At 39.9% G+C, this 21629-nt stretch overlaps 1 protein-coding gene across 5 annotated transcripts in view; it reads right to left on the reverse strand.

Moving 5' to 3' along the window:
* Positions 1 to 8049: 8049 nt before the first annotated feature.
* The window catches only part of LOC109923569 (LIM domain and actin-binding protein 1), a 134822-nt gene continuing 121242 nt past the window's right edge, over positions 8050 to 21629 (reverse strand). For all 5 annotated transcript variants that reach the window (XM_048618805.1, XM_048618807.1, XM_048618804.1 and 2 more), the window contains 6 exons: positions 19605 to 19697; positions 18524 to 18637; positions 16146 to 16212; positions 15696 to 15799; positions 11825 to 11958; positions 8050 to 10824 (listed from right to left, as the gene is read on the reverse strand). In XM_048618805.1, coding sequence (XP_048474762.1) covers positions 9795 to 10824; positions 11825 to 11958; positions 15696 to 15799; positions 16146 to 16212; positions 18524 to 18637; positions 19605 to 19697 — 1542 coding nt within the window. In that variant the 3' untranslated portion in view covers positions 8050 to 9794. The remainder of the gene's footprint in view (positions 10825 to 11824; positions 11959 to 15695; positions 15800 to 16145; positions 16213 to 18523; positions 18638 to 19604; positions 19698 to 21629) is intronic.

Consider the following 21629-nt stretch of genomic DNA (forward strand, 5'->3'; position numbering starts at 1 on the left):
AAATGGCAAATTTTGACAAAGGAGCCTAATAAATTATGATAATTCTAAATTATACCAGGACAGCAGCAAACCTCATTCAGGCTCTCTCAGAAGGGGAGATCATAAATATGTCATTTTGATTAGGAAATGATAGTTAAAACGGCTGAATCTAAAACAAAATACCAAATATCTCAGCTTTATGCCTCAAAAGGCAATTGTACAATAGTCAGCACTTCATGCCATAGAAAGAGCTTTGATCAACTGGTAGGAGTCAAAAAATGGTTTATGATTAATTGTTTGCTCACTCTCCTACATTCCATGTTGTCATCTGAGTAACACCACAAGTAAAGTCACCACAGTCCAATTGTTCAGAGTCTGCACCAATTAATTACATTTTCACTTCGTGAAAACAAGCATGTGGTCAAGTAGTCTCTCAGCAGTGCATAATTTGGACCAAGTTGCAATAGAGGCCTGGGACTGTGATTAACTGCATAGATATATGTGTCAACCTCATGTTTGAGCTATTCTTATAATTCAAGTTAATTATTCAAAATCTCACCTTTAATTGGTTACATTTTGCATCATTTGTGTTGCAAGCATCAGCTTGGATCAGTCAATTGTACTTATGCCCGAGGTTGCAGCTTCACTGCTGATTCAAGCACATATGCTAGGGGTCAACATTTTAGAGCAGTACTGGATAAAATTGCTGAAGATGCCATCTTGTGGATACTGTACTAAACTGAGCGTCCATCTATCTGCTAAGGTGAATGCGAATCTCTATTGAAGGAAGATCAGGGATTTTTCCAGGGTCTGGCCACCCTTCCTTCTATAATTGATGCTACCAATTATGCATTATCTGGCTACTTATTATTTATTGTCTGTGGAGCCTTGCTGTGCGCAAACTGGCTATTGCATTTGTCAATATAATAGCGACACCTACCTGAAAAGCTAATCTATTGCTTGTAATGTACTTTGAGATATGATGACGCAAAGGCGCTATCTAAACGCAAGGTCATTCATGCTTCTGCTTGGTATTTTCTATTGCTCAATACAAAATATCACTAATTTCAACAGCAGTGCTAAGATTCCCCCAGAGGATTTCGCTTTTGATTAGTCAATAAGATTGGGGCGTGATGGCCTAGTGGTATTATTGATGGCCTGTTAATCCAGAGACCCAGGTAACGTTTTGGGGACCTGGATTTGAATCTCACCATGGCAGACGGTGGAATTTGAATTCAATAAAAATAATTCCAGAATTAAGAGTCTAATGATGACCATGAAGTCCTTGCCAATTAGTATTCCAACCCAATTAGTTGGGGAAAACCCCATCTAGTTCACTAATGCCCTCTAGGGAAGGAAAACTGTTGTCCTTAACCTGGTCAGACTCTTAACTGCCCTTTGGGAGAGGCAATAATTCTCATGAATGAATTTTTTAAAAAGTGAACAAACCCATAAGATCAACAATAAATATAAGCACTAATAGATTAGATTAGTACCTTTGCCTGAACTATGTTGATGGCCTAATGACTCTGAAAAGGTAGTTTGGATATCCAACAATAAATAACAACAGGTAGTTTATGCTTATTCTGAGGAAGTAATCAGACAACAATCACTGCTTCCAAGAGAGTGTAGAAAAACCAACCATTCTGCAGACAACTCAGAAAAACGTTTTTAATCCCCAAGAAGCATTTGAAAAATCAGTTTAACCCAGGTGTTAGCAAAAGGCCAAATGGAAATGATTTCTGCTTCGGCTGGGGCTAAATCAAACTTCAAAATTGTGAATAAAGTTGATGAGGAACAAAAAAAACTCTTGAAACAAAAACAGACCAGCGAGCAGGAAGAGCCTTGAAACAACTGGAGTCAAAGACTCAGTGCCTTGATCACTAACTAAGGAGCAAGAACTAAATTCAGCACCTAGCCTCCATCAAATTAAGCAACATCTGACACTCAGTTTTCACAAGGTACCTTAAAAAGGATCCAGGTGGCAAGAGTTAATATTCTATTTGATCACTAATGTTTCATTTCATGAAAAGCCATGCTTTTCCCTCCATCTCTCTGGTTAGAGAGGGAGCTCTTGTGATGCAGTCAGTGTCCCTATCTCTGAACCATGAAGGCCTGGAGTCAAGTCCCACCTGCTCCAGGGATGTGCCATGACATCTCTGAACAGATTGGTTAAAAATTGAGAGGAGAAGGGAAAGAGTGTTTGGAAAAAGATTTCAAAGTGTTAGAAGAGGTTCTAGAAAGAATAGTCTTTTAAACATTTTAAATAGCTCTGTCAAAAAAAGTGAAGGTTGGAACATTAAGAATGGATAGGAGTTTAATTCACCTGAAGTGTAAGTTGTAAAAGTCTATTAATAAACAAAATAGCTTTTAAATCCCTGAACCGAGAAACAGCAAATGATATAGAGAAAGTTGACACATGCAAGGTTGGTTAATCTGGGATAACAATGACAACCGAAGAAAAGCAACAAACCACCTCAGGTGATGGTTCACCACAAGCGTTCTGGAGAAGTAGATTTATGTTCCAATTTCAGGGGTCCAGCCTAGTGCTAAAAAAATTAGTGTCATTTAATATGAAACATAACCTTGCAAAGCCATATTACACTCTTGGGCCTTGATTATAGCTTTATAACACTCATTAAGCAAAACCAAGCTAAGAACATGATGATACACTGAATTGAGACTCCATGTCAATTAATTCAGGGTGAAGTAGTTGATGTAATTCTTGATGCTTAAGCTTGTGATGATTAGACATGCTAATAAAATGTTAAATAAAGTAATATTAGTTAATTGCATCTTTGTCTGACTTCATCTATGATTGGCAAGTCCAATTACTGCAGCCTGAAATTCAGATTGGTTTGGCTATGTAATAAAATTTGTCCTGCTTACAGAAGATCACAGGTGAGCTAAGCTTGACATCTTGCAAATTTTAAAGAAAAATTATAAACTTGAACAGGAAAAGATCAGTTTTTAATTTTTTTTTTTATTTTCACTGCTGTTAAAGCAAGAGCTGTCACTCTGAATTGAGCAACAAGACTTGGTCATGGTTGGCCAGCTGTTTAGGACAACTTTGTAAACTGGGCTGGCCTGCTACAATGTTATATGAAGTTATTGCACTATGGGAGGCATTTATAGAACAGGCAGCAAGTGTGTAATCAAATACCCTATATAAAGAGACAAAAGGGCAAGACAAAGCACAGTTTAAGCCTGCTCAAACATAGGCACATATATCTGCACTAATTACTGCAGTATACACCCATAATTGCAGAAAGTTTAATGTGGACCAGAAACGGTTTGAAATTCAATAAATGGTAACACTTTGCAGTTGTGTAAATATGACAGTTTTATTCTTTCTATTATGGGGTAGCATCACTCCTACTCTAATTGCACGAGTTTATAACACATGGGAGTGTAGACAGGCCATAACTCTGAACTCTCCAATTGGGAGCATATGCTGTGTGCTATATGAAGATATTAGCCTCCTGAGGTCTCCAGCCTCATTGAATACAGGCATGTATCATTTTGCTTCACTTCATGTGACATCAAGAAAAAAGGTGAAGGCACTGAATACTGCAAAATATACAGGGCCTACCAACATTTCCAGCAATAGTACTGAAGACTTGTACTCCAGCACTTGTTGCACCCTTAGCCAAGCTATTCCAGTACAGCTACAGCACTAACATCTATCTGGTAATATGGAAAACTGCCCAAGTATGTCCCATCCACAAAATGCAGAACACATCCAACCCAACTAGTTACCACCTTATCAGTCTACTTTTGACTAAGGTGATGGAAGAGGTCATCAACAGTGCTATCAAGCAGTACTTGTTCAGCAATAACCTGCACACTGACACTTGGTTCAGGATCCACCAAGGTCACTCTGCTCTGGATCTCATTATAGCCTTGGTCCAAATATGGGCGAAAGAGAGCTGAACTCAAGTGATAAAGGTGAGTGAGTGCCCTTGACATTAAGTCAGCATTTGAACAAGTGTGCCATCAAGGAACCCTAGCAAAACTGGAATAATTGAGAATCAGGGAAAATTCTTTGCTGGGTGGAGCCTCATCCAATACAAAGGAAGATGGTCATGGTTGTCGGACGTCAGGCATTTCAGACACACGACATCGCTGCAAGAGTTCCTCAAGAAAGTACCCTAGGTCCAACCATCTTCAGCTGCTACTTCAGTTACCATCTTTCAATCATAAAGATCAGAAGTGGGGATGTTGGCACAATGGTCAGTGTCATTCATGACTCCTCAGATACAGAAGCTGCCCGTGTCTATATTCAGCAAGACCTGGGCTGATAAGTGACAGATTACAGTTGCATCTCACAAAGGGGGATAATGACCATCTCAGAGAGAATCTAACATCACTCTGATGTTCAATGGCATTAGGATCATCACCGCCCACTATCAACATCTTGAAGCCTACCATTGATCAGAAACTGAACTGGATCAGCCACATAAATACCATGGTTACAAGAATAGGTCAGAGGCTAGGAATTCTGGGCAAGTAACTCACTTACTGACTCCCCAAGGCCTGTCCACCATCTATAAAAGGTACAAGTCAGGAATGTGAGGGAATACCAGTCCTTGCCTGAATGGTTGTAGCTCCAACACAAAATGCTTGACACCATCCAGGACAAAGCAGCCCATTTAAGTCAAAACCCTCCACAACCAGTGTACAATAGCAGCACTGCACTGCAAACCTCACCATGGTTCCTTTGAAGAACACCTGCCAAAGCCATAACCTTTACCACCTAGAGAAACAAGGGCAGCAGGTACATGAGAAACATACTAAGATCCCCCTAACACACATACCACGCCGCTCTAGGAATTCCATAAGATAGAATTGCATGGAATTTAATTTTTGCATGTAAGATTAAGCTTCAATGGATAAGCCAATGGACTAGAAGAGAGAGTGAGAAATGTGCCTGATCAAGAGTCTGGTTTAACATTGCCATAATAATTATGAGATTCTGGAGAGGAGGAGGAGGAGGCTATTCTACCCATTGTGCCTGTACCAACTCTTAAAATGAGCATCATTACCTAGTGCCAATCTCCTGTATTTCTCCCCCATACCCTTGCACACCATTCTATCCAAATAGTTATCCAATGTGTGACAATGCTGTCACTTTAAAAAGGTTATTTTGTCCTGGGTTGTAAAGGCAGAGGTGAAAACTGGCAACTGAAGACATCGTAAGTAAACAACTTAGAAGCCTTTAGATTTTTGGTTAAGGAAGTTGCAATAATGGAAGCAGCTTGAATAGGAGTGGCCAGCTCCCACAGATCAGGCTTTCTAGTTTTTTTTTAAAGCTGAAGCAGTCAGAAGCTCCTTAGGGTCTCAGAAGAGTTGGAAGCTTCAGTAAATGATTCCTGGCTGCTACTTTCTCTGGAAGTTCTCTTGATGTTTCTTCCCTCCTGGATTGGAGAAGTGCATGTCAGAATCTGCACCTGAATTTGCCTTTTTGCCAAGGGAGTGTTTATGAGATGTTACTATATTGGAACAGTTAATTAGTAGTAGGTACTATATCTATTATTGAGTTTTCCAGTAAAGTTATTCTAAATTCCTCCTTCTTTTGTTTGTATTTTAACTATAGTGTTTAAATAAATTGTGTTTTGTTTAACATCGAGTAGTTTGACCAGTCACATCACATCTGGAACAAACACTTCACATCTACCTTTAAAATAAGAAAACATTAGGGTCTAAGCTACCTTAAAATATTTTGATGGGGTCTAGTCTAGTCTGGTTCATAACAAATGGCCTCTTTAATGTCTTAACTGAACCTGCCTCCACTACATTTCAAGGCAGTGCATTCTATACCCTAATTATTCATTGTGGGGGAGAACGTTATTTTCCCTCAGATCATCCTTGCTTCACTTGCACCATCACTTTAACCATCACTTTAACTCTCTGACCTCTTGTTCTTTTCTTTTATGAACAGGAAGAGCTTCTCCAACCCACTCTTGATTTTCAGAACCAAAAGAAGTTGTGTTTTGTTGCAAAGATGCACAAACTAAGTCAAACTATTACATCATTTACACTTACTTTTCTGAGCCGATTCTGAAGTATCAGATTGTTGATAGTAATGATGAAATAATTACTTGGTACTCATTATATAAGTGTTGCACTCATTGAAGATTAACATGTGAATCACATCAACTGCACAACTCATTAAAAAACCCTCAACACTAAACAGAGGGAGGGCATTTGTCCTTGTCACAATCCAGCCAGGTTCTTCACATTTCCTGGTTTTGTTACACATCACGCTCATTGTGGCCAAAATATATACAGGAAATCTTTGAGACAGTAGGGTGTGGGAAAGAGGAGTAATCATTTGGTCTACTGTTTCAGTGTGAGATCTTTGAAAAGTACTATTCTAGAATGTCCCACTCCTCTACTCTCTTTCCTTACAGCTCAGAAAATTTCTTTGTTTCAGGTCTTTGGAGTATAGTGTTGCTCAGCCTATGGCCGGTGGCTACATGCAGCCCAACATCTGTTTTACTGCTAGCTGAATTTACAGCTCATTTATAAAGTTCCCATAATTAATAGCCAGATAACAACACAAGGATCATGAACTAGAAAAAATGTAAAGTGACATGCTTTTTGTTTCTCAATTTTTTTTTGGTTTGTTTATTTGAAGCCAGAGTTTCATCTACAGGCATGTACAAGTAGAAGATTTTGCAAGGAGCTGCTCCTCCTTTGCTCTCCTATGTGTGCTGCTACAGGTTTACTGTTGCTATGACCAGATGAAAATGTAGGAGAGAATAGGAAGTGGGAGTGGTTCAAGGAACAGAGAGGGGAGGGTGAAGGAGATGAGAACCACACCACGTGGAGAGAGCAATGAGAGTCGATGGTGAAGGGGAACTGTGAGAAGGTAATGATAGTCAGGCTCCCACGTTTCTCCCACTAATTTTTCTTTCAGTTTACTTTTATAGAAACTGGCCTTCACCAAATTGCATTTATGCTTTTCTGGGGAAAAAAAAAAATACTTGGCCACTTTCATTTCAACACAAAATGTTTGCTGGTGGGGTAATTGTGCTGGTTGAAATATTTGGAGCAGAGAGCCCCATGTATAGATTAAGGGGGCAGTAAGACAGACAGAGTGAGAAGGCTAAGAGAGAAGGGGGGTGCATAGAGAGGGAGGTGGGGGTGAGAAAGAAAGACCAAGGGGTAAGAGAGAAAGGGGCGAGAGAGAGAACGGGATAAGTTCACGGGAGACAAAGGGGAGCAAGAAAGGGTGGGAAGGCAGGCTGAGAGGAGAAAACCCTACGCTGAAAGTCAAATCATTTCAGACTCCAGCTCTCAACTGAATTCCACTGAAGCCCGCTCCACATTTGCCCCACCAGAAGTGGCCCAAGCTCAGCGTCAGGTTTAAACCTAACTTCGTGGCTTGGCAACGAATGCCAATCCCTTCCTCGGTAAACATGAATTGGGATGGATTCTTATTCTCTAGCTCTGCTTTGTAACCCAAAAGGCAAAAAGTAGTTTAATTATTAGGCTTCACTGTTGAGCAATTTAATAGTCATTTGTATTACTCACAAATCGTCAATTTACTGCTTTTTGAATTTTTGTTTGAAGAAATTCATGTTTATTTTTGTGGCAACCCTCATCTTCATGAAAGGTGTTCCCCCTACTCCCATGAAAAAAACTGACCATGTCTGCTGAAGTGAATGGTGCACACAAATATGCATTCAAACCTGCTATCAGTAAAGCATCTCTCTCCTGAAAGGAATTGTACAAGCCCAAAATCAAAATGGAATGGTGCAAGATCACCAAAAACTGTTTAATGATTATCTTTAGAGTACCCAGACAGCTCTTTTAAAAAATAAACAGTATATCCAAAGCTTGAATACAAATCAAAGTAGTGATGAGTATCTTAGTCATAAAAACATTAAACTGATTTCTGTGGTGTAAGTATATATGGTGTGAAGTGTGATGATGATCATCAGGTCAAAGCAAATTGTACATTACCAAGAAGGCTTATCCTAGCAGTGCACATATTCTCAAATTCTGTTAATTTAGTTTCACTGGATGCAAAATAGAACATAGTATAAAAGATTATTCAACTAATGTCTTTTTAAAGAGTTTATTAACTAGAAGCCAAACAGAAATCACAACAAATCCAATGTACAATTGTAGAAGAGTTTGAAAAGAAAGTCAAAGTCAACAGCCAGCATTGGTCAAGTAATTCTTTTTATTACATAATAACTTCTCTGCATTTAATGATTTTGCATGTTTCTAAATTGCTTAGATTCTTTGCACAAGAATCAATGGGCAAGTGATCAAGGGATGCAACAGGCATCCATCCATCTATTGCTAGGACATGGGTTGGATTCTAACCTGGATTAATAGGTTAACATCTTAAAATTTCTACAGCCAGAAGATAAATTAACAGAGGAGGAGGAGTTGAGAGAGATTGATTGATTGATTGATTGGATTGATTTGAACATCAGGGCCATTACATATCTGCAGTAAAGTCAGAAACACGATTTAAATATCAAGTCTACTGCAATAAGAAGAATGACTGTCTGTGCTACTTAAATCACCTTAGACCAAATCAGGTGCCAGAAGGCTGTAGAGGTGATAGATCCAACACCAAGAGAGATTTCAGTATTGAGCAGTGTTTTTGTTTTCATCAAAGATTAAAATTGCATTGTTCCAGACACCATAGCACAAATGTATTGCCCAATTCTTTATTGCCCATCCCATCTAAAATTGTTATACTAAAGTCAAATCACTATTTTCAGCAGCGTCTTGTCCCTCACATGCTATCAATATGTAAAAACAATTTCACATATAAAATCATACTGCAATACACAAGAAATTCTAAAACAGCACTGAAGGGTAAAGAATAAAGCCAGAAGTAGGAATTTACAAGGTTTGAAGACTAAAGTCAGGTTTACAGCCTATAACATTGTTATAAAGTGGTGTTATTCTAATGCTTCCATTTTCATCTTACCGGGATTAGTTACACTATTCTAAAAAACAAGTAAATAATCTTTGTTGTTTCAAACATTCCATAACTCTAATAATATCGATCCATCAAATCTTCCCTCTGATATTTGGATCTTTACAGCTATACAATTGGAAAGTCTGTTAAATTAAGGCTGATCAGAGAGTGTGTGTTAGAGTCAGGATCAATCTGTCACTCTGCTACTGCAATGTAGGGACCACCCTGTTTTGCCAACTGAATGATCTATTGGATTAAGGACATTAACAGATGAACTCCATTTTCAAATCTCAGAACCAAGCCTTCACTAAATTGCCATTTTCGGGTCTATGTGTAGGCAAGTGCGTGGCAACGAGGTAGAAGATGCCCAGTTGTTTTCAGCTTAAGGTATTTTCTGCTCCACTACCATTTGAGGTGTACACACTCTGGTTCTTAAATGCTTCCATTATTTCTTGATAAATTCAATCCATCTTTTATATGATAAAACATTAACAGGCTATGTGAAGGGAGCATTAAAGGAGTGGCATGGATACAAGGTGGAATGGCATTTAGTTATAACTTTTAGAAAAACTTCTTTACATAGAGTCTTTTGAAATCTAATCCCTCCTGCCTAGATAGTGGACGATACACAAAAAAAACGGCATGAGATAAAACCTCATGCCCTTGAATTAGAACTTCACTACCTTCCATGATTCCATACTTGTTCTTTTAATTGCTTGATTAGTTAGTTACTTTTATGTTGATAAAGTTCATATCAATACAGGTATTTAGAATAAACCACTTTACAACAGGAAGTTCTGAGCTGACACCCATGAATCACAAGGCCAGTCACCAATTAAAATATCATGTAAATCACCCACAGTTTCTAATCCTCATCTTCATAACATCTATTTCTCTTGATTTGTTCTTCAACTGACAGTTCCGCAGTTCCCTCCACTTCAGTTTCATCCCCATCCCAAAAACCAATATCTTCCAGTTTTCTCTCATTCTCTGGAATGTGCTCATTTGAGGTACGTGTCTCTCCAGAAGTTTGCGATTCAACCATTTTTTGTTTGGATTCCTGCTCCTCACACTCCAGAAAGTCAGGTTCTCTGGCCTCTTCCTTGTGGAGGTGAAGTTCCTCTACATCCTCATCTTGAAGCAGCTTTTTGTTGCTTTTCACTTCTACAACCTTTTCAGTCACCAAATCTTCTTGCGTGCCCTCGAGCTCAGTAGTCACTGGTTGCTCATGCTCATTTTCCAGAGTTGACTCGTTTTCATTCTTCCGTTCATCAGTCTCTCTTTTGGCTTCTCTTTCTTTAATGATCAGATCCTGTGTTGTATTTTTAGCAGATGGATTTCTTCCTGGCTCTTTAATGGCTATAGGTCTCAGAGGTGCAGCAATGGTAAATGGTCTACATCGTTCTTTCAGAGAAGCGCTTCGTCTCAGTCTGGAGGTACCAATGAATTCAGAGTTTCTCTTGGTCAGGTGTTGGAAATCATCCTCTGGAGGCCATTTTGGTTTGTTAACTCGGAGGCTCTCTTCAGAAGAGCCAATTCCTTTACTACCTGCTTCATTAGGTGGTGGCCAAGCTATTTTTAATTTTCTTGTTTCGACAGGTTTCTCCACCTTTTCTGGTGGAGTACTAGTAACTAAGGCCTCCATGCTGGCAGCCAAAACACCTACCTTGAGTATGGAAAGCTCATCTACTCCAGAGTTCTCAGTTTTGGTCTCAGATTTATCCATGGCAACTTCATTCTTGCGTTCTGTAGTGTCACTCTCAGTTTTGGCCATCCACAGCTCCTTGTGTGGCTTATGACCAAATCCCTCGTCATAATTACCTTTGGATTTGAAGAGCTGGCTGAAATGTGGCTTGCAGTACACATTCCCATGTAGTGAAGCAAAATTCCCAATGCTGTGCAAAAGAAATTTAAGAACGTTTAAACTTCTGAAGGCTAAAGCGTGCACGAGAAGGCTTCAACTGGTCATTTATAATGTGTGCAGTTGTACAGTCTACCATCCTCCAAGTGGATTTCATCATAGAAGAATCATAGAACCCCTACAGTGTGGAGACAGGCCATTTGGCCCAACAAGTCCACACCACGCCTGTGAAGAGCATCCCACCCAGATCCATTCCCCTACCCCTGCATTTCCCACATTCCCACTTAACCTAAACATCTCTGGACACTATGGGTAATTTAGCATGGCCAATCCACCTAACCTGCACATCTTTGAACTGCGGAAGAAACCGGAGCTCCAGAGGAAACCCACACAGACACTGGGAGAATGTGCAAACTCCACACAGTCGCCCGAGGGTGGAATTGAACCCGGGTCCCTGGCGCTGTGGGGCAGCAATGCTAACCTCTAAGCCACCGTGCTGCCGTGTTCTACGAAGAAGTTACACTATTTGTTTGTCTATTGGATACCATCATGGGATGACAATAATGATAAATGCCTACCAAAAGAAATCCAGCAGTCTGGATTATGACTGTTGTTAGGAAACTATACAATTCTCTGCATAGGCAGGGGATGGGTAGTATATTACAGCAAGGCAAATCCTGCTCTCTTTTATTGGACACAAACCAATAACTTCTGCTGAGAAAAATGTGGCATTATCACAAGTAGGAACCCAGCAGGTCAGCTGCAAGGTTCTGCTGCCTGTTGAGGATCAACCAGAGACTGAGCCTCCGTATGGGTTGCACATGGTTCTTTTACTAACCAAGCTACTGGTTTCAAGAGGTGTAGTGTGGGGGAGGGGGTTAGCAGTTTTCAGGGCAAGAACACTTCAGAAACCTTTCAACACATAATTTAGTCATTTCATACCCAAAATTAAGCTCAAAATGGTTTGCAAATCAAAAAAGCTTGGACCCAAAAATAATGTAGAACCCAGAGTCACTTGAAACCAGAATCCTCACCTCAGCTTAGTGTTGCAATGGCTGCAGCGGAAGCAGAAATTATGAAACACCTGCTGGTTTGCAACAAGACGCTCCATTGGATAGACAGTCTTTTGGCAGGTGACACACAACTCTCTAGCTGGAAGCTGAAATTTCTGGTAGTAATTTAGGGAAAAAAAAGCAGACTCATTAGTCACTTTAATGTCTCTTGCTGTCATTGCACCTTTCATTCTCAAAACATGACATGACAAAACATTTGAGTTAGAATTAAACAACACTATGTTGTGTATTCAAACAGATTTTTATTCAAAACAAATCATACAGAGAAAACAAGTGTGGAGACAGTCAGCAACTTCAGACAAGTACTTCTGCGATTTAGTTTTAAATGTTTTATAGAATCATAGAGCTGTACAGCACAGAAACAGACCCTTCGGTCCAACTCGTCCATGCCGAACAGATACTCTAAATTAATCTGCTCCCATTTGCCAGCATTTGGCCCATATCCCTCTAAGCCCTTCCTATTCATATACCTATCCAGATGCCTTTTAAAAATGTTATAATTGTACCAGCCTCCACCACTTCCTCTGGCAGCTCACTCCACACACACACCACCGTGTGGAAAAAGTTGCTCCTTAGGTCCCTTTTAAATCTTTCCCCTCTCACCTTAAACCTATACCCCTCTAATTTTGGACTTGCCCACCCTGGGGAAAAGACCTTGGCTATTCACCCTATCCATGCCCCTCAGGTGGTCAGCACAGTGGCTCACGGCACCAGAGACCCAGGTACATTTCCATCCTCCGCCGACTGTGCAAACTCCACACATTCTCCCCATGTCGGTGTGGGTTTCCTCTGGGTGCTCCGGTTTCCTCCCACAGTCCAAAGATGTGCAGGCTAGATGGATTAGCCATGCTAAATTGCCCATAATGTTCAGGAGTGTGTAAATTAGGTGAGTTAGAGGGGAATGGGTCTGGGTGGGATGCTCTTCGGAGAGGCGGTGTGGACTTGTTTGGCCAAGGGGCCTATTTCCACACTGTAGGGATTCTATGATGATGGTGATGTGCAGGTTAGATGGATTAGCCACGGGAATGCAGGTTTGTAGGGATAGGATTGGGGGTGGGTCTGGGTGGGATGCTCTCCGGACAGTCAGTGTGGACTCGTTGGGCCGAATGGCCTGCTTCCACACGGTAGGGATTCTATGATTTTATAAACCTCTATAACAGGTCACCCCTTGGCCTCCAAACACTCTAGAGGAAAAAAAACCCAGCCTATTCAGCCGCTCCCTATAGCTCAAACCCTCCAACCCTGGCAACATCCTTATAAATCTTTTCTAAGCTGGAAAGGGTTCAACAACATCTTTCCAATAGTAGGGAGACCAGAATTAAATGCAGTATTCTGAAAGTGGTCTAACCAACGTCCTGTACAGCCGCACCATTATGTCCCAACTCCTATACTCAAGGTACTGACCAAAGAAGGCAAGTGTGCTAAACGTCTTAAAAACCAAAAGAACTGTGGATGCTGTAAGTCAGGAACAAAAACAGAAGTTGCTGGAAAAGCTCAGCAGAACGGAGGAAGGGTCACTGGAGCTGAAATGTTAACTCTGATTTCTTCTTCATAGACGCTGCCAGACCTGCTGAGCTTTTCCAGCAACTTTTGTTTTTGTGTTAAACGTCTTCTTCATCACAGTGTCTACCCACTCTACGTTCTAGGAACTATGAACCTACATCCCAAGGTCTCTTTGTTGAGCAACACTCCCCAGGACCTTTCTATTAATTGTACAAGTGCTGCCCTGATTTGCCTTTCCAAAATGCAACACCTCACATTTATCTAAATTAAACTCCATCTGCCAGTTTTCTCCAGTTTCCTTAACATCAGCGCTATTGTTCAAACTTAAATTAATAACATGGGAGCTGGAAGAGGGAAAACATGGAAATTTGGAGGAAAAAAAAGGTCTTTGGTAGCCGGTGAATAATGGAGATAAGAAGTGATGCCCCTTCATGGCCTCGTGTAGACCTCCAATCTGGCAAACTCACATCTATGAACAATGATGGACAGACAATAAACAAACAATCTGTTTCAGTTGGGGTGGTCTTCAGATGACTTACTTTTGCCGATGGTTGAAAAGGCCAATCCTTGAGGGGCAGGTTCTGCTGCAAATTTTGCATATAAAGCTACCAAGTGTTGTTCTTGGCATTGGCATTGGCATCTGCACCAAACTACTGATCAATATATAATATCAATGCTTTAAATCTGTTACCTTGGAAATATCAACTTAGGTCAAATTCTAATGCAAGATTGGCAATTCAGAAGGGGAGGCAGAAAATAAAGTAGAGAGTAAAGTAAATAGGAATGAAGATCAATTGAAAATTGATAAATGTAGCCTCTTGCAAGTTCTCCAAACCTTAAAGAGAGTAGCACTGATAAGACACCTGTCACTGGGTCATCCACATGCTGTTAAGCAGTTTGTCCACAATTGTTTCACACCCAGGGGAAATCATGATTTAAATGCAAACTTGCATTGGCGGACACTATAATCCTCATTTACCTTCCCAAAAATTCATTGAGCTCAAATCAAGAAACGCAGGATTTTAATCAATACTGCTCAGATAAGTTATGTACTTTAAACATAAATTATGATCAGACAAAGGCAACATTGATTTAGATTTTTTGTTCACATAAACAAGTGTAAGGAGTTGTGAATCTTTTTAAAAATAAACAAACAGAACCTCATATTGGAGACAGAGGAATGCAGAGAGAAAAGGGATACTTCAGGAACAGGAAGTAGAAGCTGAAAAATAGGCAAAGAAATAAGATTAAACAGCAATATACCAAACAGCAACACAAATGTTTAATCACACTGAATCAGTCTATTGTTCCAGGGATTAGACAACTCTTCAAATTTTTCTTCTTACTCTTGATTTTTGAGAGCTAAATTTTGAAGTTTAATTCCTCCAAAAAAAATACAAACATTCTGTACATTAAGCTTTTAAAAACATACTGAATTGCTTTTAATAGAAAACATTAGACAGAGCTTTCAAATTGTGGTTATATATTCTGGGGTACTGAATTTCCCCTTTAAGAAAATAGCCTACTGTGTGTAAATGAAGTTACTCAATCCCTCTTTGGACCTTCTCTAGGATACAGCGAATGCCACCTTCCTTGCAGACCAGCTGGAGCCACAGATGAAACATCAGCTCATCATATTCTACAATCTCAGCACCCACTGCCTGAGAAAAATCTACACTGCCAGCCACCTGCTGTGAGAATAGATACAAGCTGTTTTCACGTTGTGGCCGTCATTTTAGATTGAGGGAGAGCAGCCGTTTACATTGTTTAAAGCAGCTTCCCTTATCCTGGTGATTAGGCTTGGGAAGACTTAAAACATTGTAGTTCTGGCACCAAGATAAGATATTAGTAGTACAAACACAGCGAGCTCTTTCAGACACCAGTCTCCTTGAATGCAAAGTTAAGCAGGAAACATAAATGTGATACCACAGACTAGAGAAACTACTTTGAGTAGGGTTCCCATTCTTGATCACATCTAGCAACACATCTTTGAAAGAGGCCATGGCAATGCCTGAAATCAGGTCCGGGCTTAGTTGGGACTGTTTTCTCTCCAACCTTCAATCCACCTATCCCTTGGTTGCCACTTCTAGGTTCACACATGTAGAATGGCCACTTAGGAGGAGCGATGGGAGCACTGCTATAACTATAGGCAACAATACAGTCTGGATCAGATCTTTCAGAAGAAAGCAATAGGAGAAAGTAAATTAAATACATCAAAAGAGGAAATGCAACTTTAGTTCTGCCAATCCTCAGCTTTGTAAAGTTGAGCATCACGTGCATGAATTACCAAACAAGACAATGATTGACCAGGTGCAAGAGAGATACTTACCTTAACAGATTTGGCTGGACTACTTTGTATTTCTGCAGTTGATCTCTGTTGCTTTATACCCTGAGTTGAAAGCTTTGGCGTCCCTTCTTCATTTTCCACATTAACTGTTCATTTTAAAAGATTAAAAGCATGAATTAAGCCCAAACCAACAAACAATATACAGGCTGTTATTTCAAATGAGTGATTTTAAGCTACTAGTGCAGATAAGAAGGGATTGTTATTGGTTTGATTTTCTGTTTGAAGTGTGAACGTAGCATTGAAATCTCTAGTGGCTGGAAATGGATTTACACACATGTAATGCATTCACCTTCAATTATGTACGACAAAATGAATGAAAGCAAAACTAAGCTAAATGGACCACTGCATCCATCTGCAAGTGTTAGGGCAACTCTGCATGGCCAATACATGGAGGAAATGCATGTGGCATACCTTTAGAACAGAGAGGCTCACCTTGACTATTTCCTGGTTTCTCATAAGTAGAATTTTTCCAAGCATTCGATGTCTCAACCACAGACCCCTAAAAAAAATGCAAGAGCAATTTCATTCGTGAAGCTGCAATGTCCAACACAGGCATGAAAATATTGATAATGAAACAGCATTAAAGGATTTTGTACAAGAGTTCATTTGCTGCTCTGGTGAAGTTTGAGCAAAATGCCCATGTCACTAATTTCTGTCCCCATATTTTGGTAGAAAGGGGTAAAATGCCAGACCCAGCTTTGCAAATACCTGAAATGGTTCATAAATCTAAAACTTTGGCAGTTTTTCAAACTGAAGTACAGCCTCCTTTAAACCTCTGGGCAGAGGAAGTATCGATAAGAAATTTGAAGACGTTAAGTTTCAATGGTTTGTCTCTCGAAAGGATGAAGATTCAAACTAGGAATGGCAGTTTCACAAGAAACACACTATCGTTCCTCAAGTGTTATTGGGTCAAAATTCTGGAACTTTCTCCCTAACGTTGTGGGTGTGCCTACAGCAAATGGACTGCAGCGGTCCAAGAAGGTAGCTCACCATCACCTTCAAGGACAACTAGGGATGAGCAATAAATGCTGGCTCGTCAGCATTACCGACATCTCAGAGTAAAGGTCACTTAGCAAGACACTATTCTTGCATTACTAACAATCTCCTGAGGGATTTGAAGGAATTAATAATGGTTCAATTAAACAGGATTCTCAAAATATAGTCAACTACAATAGCAAACTGAATCATAGCAAGAATTGAGCCATGACAATTCTTCTAATCAAAAGCATATATGATCTGGTTCCAGTCAATGATCTGACTGCATAGCTCATCTTTCAACTTCATGTAATTAGCACCAGGAAAGGAGTCATTTAACATCTCAACTATAATGTGATCAAACAATTAAGTATGGATGGCTTCTGTTGCAAAACTAATGCAACTTTGGCAAGAATGATGCACTGGGACTTTACAGCTGTTCAAGTGGATTTGGTTCGAACATGCACACTCAACAGGCATTGGGCAGTAACAAAAACAAAGTTGCTGGAAAAGCTCAGCAGGTCTGGCAGCATCTGCGAAGGGAAAAAACAGAGTTAACATTTCAGGTCCGGTGACCCTTCCTCACAACAGTAATTGCCTAATAAATATTGGGACAGTAGGATGCAGCTGGCTACAGATGCTCATTTTTTCCCTCCATTGGCTGCAATGTATAGTGTAAACCAGATAACCAGAGAAGCAGAGATAACAAACAAAACAAATTTCTGGAGAAACCTGGCAGGTCTGGCAGCATCTGTGGAGATAAAACAGACGTTATGGGTCCAGTGACTCTTCGTCAGAACTGAAAGCAGCTAGGAAAAAGGTAGTATTCGTGCGCGTGTGTGGTGAAGGGGAAGGAATAGTGAGTGGATAGGTGGGGTTGGAGTCCAGAGAAAGAACAGTTAGCAGACAAAGGGATTGTTGATAGTAAGCCGGGGGGGGGGGGGAAAAAAGAGAAACTAGATAGGTGATAATGACGATGGAGTAGTTGAAAATAAGTTGGCTGTACTGAACACAACCTATTTCATAACAGGACCTGGGACTGTGGTAATGTACATGGAAGGTGGCGTTTATGCTGTGAAATCATTAAACTCAATGTTGAGTCCTGTAGGATGTAAAACCTACTTAAGCAGAAGATGAGATGTTCCTCCAGCTTGCATTGAGCCTCACTGAGGCAGAATGTTGGCATGGGAATACGATGGTGTGTTGAAGTGGCAGGCAACTGGAAGCATGTGGTTATTTTTAAAGACAGAAATAACAGGAGTCCAAAGACTCTTCTTTGGAACTTGTGCTGAAGAAGAGCCATAGATCAGATTTGAAACATCAACGGATTTTCTCTGCCCGAATGACGCCAGACCTGGGTTTTTCCAGCATATTCAGTTTTTAATTTAGATTTTCAGTATCCACATAATTTTGCTTTTATTTGATCCTACAGAACCTGGGCTGACCAGCTGAGGGTAGTTATTATAGGAGTGGTAGGTAGACATTGCATTTTCTGCCTTCCATAAAAGGAAACAATCTACAACCATAATACTGCAAAATTAATTAATTTCTATCAATCAAGTGATCAATTCCTTCCTCACTGACAAGTCCTCATTCACAAATTTAGCATTTAAATGAGGTGGTGTTTTATTTAGAAAGACAAAGTTGCCTCTTTGTTCACCAATAGGTGGAAAATGATCTCCAGTTACACTTTGGACACTACAATAAAACCACAAACTGGTGGAATCCTGGAATTAGGAAGTCAACAGATCTGCAGTGAGAAAAGAACCCAAATATATATTTATATTGTCCCTACAATTAACACAAACATTCCAACTCAAGTTGACCTCACATACCTTCTGCAGTTCTGCATGGGGAGGGGTGCTGGTCAAAGGTACTGGTGGCACATTTTCTTTTTGTTCATTCCTATTGCCAGCATTCATTTCAATGTCACTAGTGCTTATGTCAGACTATAACAGAAAGCAAGCAAAATAAACATTAGACATAAAGGAGAGAGAGAACACTGCAATAGCTTTGTTTAAACAGGAGCCACATTATTTGCATGGTGTTTGAATTACCAACAGCTTTAAACAACAAAAACATCTGGAATAGAAACAAAGCGCTGTTAAAACGAGGATTCAAAAATACAGTGGTGGAAATCACAGACAAAAGGTGAAATCCCAACAATATTTGAAACATATTGTCAACATTAAGTAGGGAATGGACATAAAAAAGATGAAATTGCACTCAGTTACAAAGCTGCAACCCAACACCGAATTCAGACCAGAAAACAACTGGCTTGACAAAGGCTATAGCTCCCAAAATCATATTCAGTCTTTGGTACCTTTGCTATACTATATTGATTCACGAATATCATTTTTATTTGAACAGTAGGAAAGAAAAAAGGAACATTAAAAAGGGGACATGAAAAAGTTACCTAGTCATCTTTCATATTTTACATACATAAAATTCTATGATCAACAAATGCAATTTTTTTTTGCCATTTAATCCATCCTGCCTTCAAACACTAACACAAGCTTTCCCTTTTGTTCTTTCCCACCCCCTGCCCCTTCTCCTGGGAGGGAAAAAAAAACTTATTCTGAGTCACGATTGGAATGTGCGCAGGTGTTGGGTGAAAGTGATGAAATGGGCTTGGCTACGATAGCTCCTAGCACGATCATACTACATGCAGGAAAATTGATCAAGGTGTATTACAGAAATGACCACTTGGTTGAAGATACTGAAAGCTGCTGGGTTGGACGCCTACGGGGAGCTATCACGAGTGAGAAAAATTGAGAACCCCCAGAATACTCAAATATCAGTATTAAGAAATCTAATTTCTAACTCCACCCTGCCTGCAACAAAAAAGGTAGGCAATTATCTAACAAATTATCAAGTTAAAAAAAAAAAGAGAGAAAACAAAAGAACATTTTATACCTGTGGCAACTTCTTAGGATTTGATGCTTCTCGGCTTCCCCATAACTCTTTGGTATTGATCACTTCTCCAGACAGCATATGCTCATCCAAAGTCTAAGCATTTTTCAAGGCAACAGAGTTAGTAGCCCCACTTTGATTTCATCAAATTATATTTATATAGCACCTTTACATATAACAAAAACGACCCACAGTGCTTCACAGGGCCAATTACATAACAAATTTTGACACCAAGGCAGGTCAATGACCAAAAATTTGTTCAAAAGGAGAAGGTTTTAAAGGAATTTCTTAAAAAGAAAAAGTGAGGTATAAAAATGGAGAGATTGGGCAAAGTATTCCAGAGCTTGGGGTACAAGTGTCTGAAGGTGTGTTACTAATGATGCAGCAATTGTTGTTGGAAAATGCATAAAAGGTCAGAGAATTAGAGCAAAAAACTTTTCAGAGGATTATGGGGTTGAAGGAGATTAGAGATAAGGAAGGTGAAGCCACAGAAATGGCTAGGGAGGGTTGAGAAGAGAGGGGGAGCAAGTGAGGAATTGCTACAAGACAGATCTAAGAAGTCTAAAAAAATTTAGAGAAACAGGTCATGGAAACTAGAAAAGATTAAGATAGCAACAAAAACAGAAGTTGCTGGAAGAGCTCAGCAGGTCTGGCAGCATCTGTGAAGAAAAATCAGAGTTAATGTTTCAGGTCTGGTGACCATTCCTCAGAACTTGAAGGGTCACTGGACCTAAAACTTTAACTCTGACTTTTCTTCACAGATGCTGCCAGACCTGCTGAGCATTTCCAGCGACTTCTGTTTCTGTTCCCAATTTACAGCATCCACAGTTCTTTTGGTTTTTAATTAAGATAAATTGAATTTATACAGCAGCTTGTATAACCTCAGGACATCCCAAAGCATTTCACAACCAATGAAATATTTTTGTAGACATTGTCATAGAACAGGAAAATGTGACAGCCAATGTGCACACAGTAAAGCTTTTCTAAAAGCAAAAAGAGGTTTTCGTGATGTTGGTTGAGGGATAAATGTTAGCCGGGGAACACCCTGCTCGGTTGTAAAACCGAAAGAAACTGATTTAACATCTCATCTGAAAGATGGCACCACCAGTGTGGCACCCCCCAGAGCTGCACAGGCATGGCAGTCTGGATTATGTGCTAGTCTCTGAGGTCTTGAACCCACAACCTACTGACTGAGGCAGTGCTGTCAACTGGATCATGGATGACACTTCAACTAAACTTTGACAAATACAGCATTCAAAATAAAACTGGGTGAAATACTGCTGTATTACCATTGTATAAATGAACAAAAGTCAATTATTTTCTATGTAAATACAAATACAATACAAATATATACAAATTCAAAAAGTGAATTTTTTTTGTGTAATTCATTAAACTGAAATGCCACCACCAAGTGGATGGGAACAATCCATTGCACTATATTAAGAGGAGGGAGTTCTCCTGGTCAAACCTTTCCTCAGCAAATAACAGACTGAATAATCTGCTGGTATTTGTGGGACCATGGCATGCGCAAATCAGCTTCTGTGTTTACCCACACAGCACAAACACTTCAAAACAAATTTGATGATTCGAAGCACTTTGGAATGACCCAAAAGATGTGGCAAGTTGCTGTGTGAATACAAGGTTACTTTAAATGGTCAAAATGGCCACCAGCTCCAGCAAGTCTAATTTCCGGGAGCAAGTACTGGCATATTAACTGAGCCAGGAAAACAACCCAACTATGGAATAGTCAACATGAAGTGGTCAGAGAAAGCATTATTCCATTAATGCAAACTCTAGCCCACTCAGAACTAATGGGAATATTTAAACTTGTGACGGGGAGAGAAAGAATGAAACAGTAAAGTGCAGAAGCCAAGGCGAAATGGAACCAAATGCAAGGGCTCAAACAGGTTTTGGGATCATTCACTATACACTGCCTATATTGTTAGGCAGAGACTAATTGCAAAAAACAAGGTATTTTACTAAGTGTGGAGCTGGAGGAACACAGCAGGCCAGGCAGCATCAGGGGAA

The sequence above is a fragment of the Rhincodon typus genome, chromosome 41 (assembly GCF_021869965.1).
Source record: "Rhincodon typus isolate 14 chromosome 41, sRhiTyp1.1, whole genome shotgun sequence".
NCBI lineage: Eukaryota > Metazoa > Chordata > Chondrichthyes > Orectolobiformes > Rhincodontidae > Rhincodon > Rhincodon typus.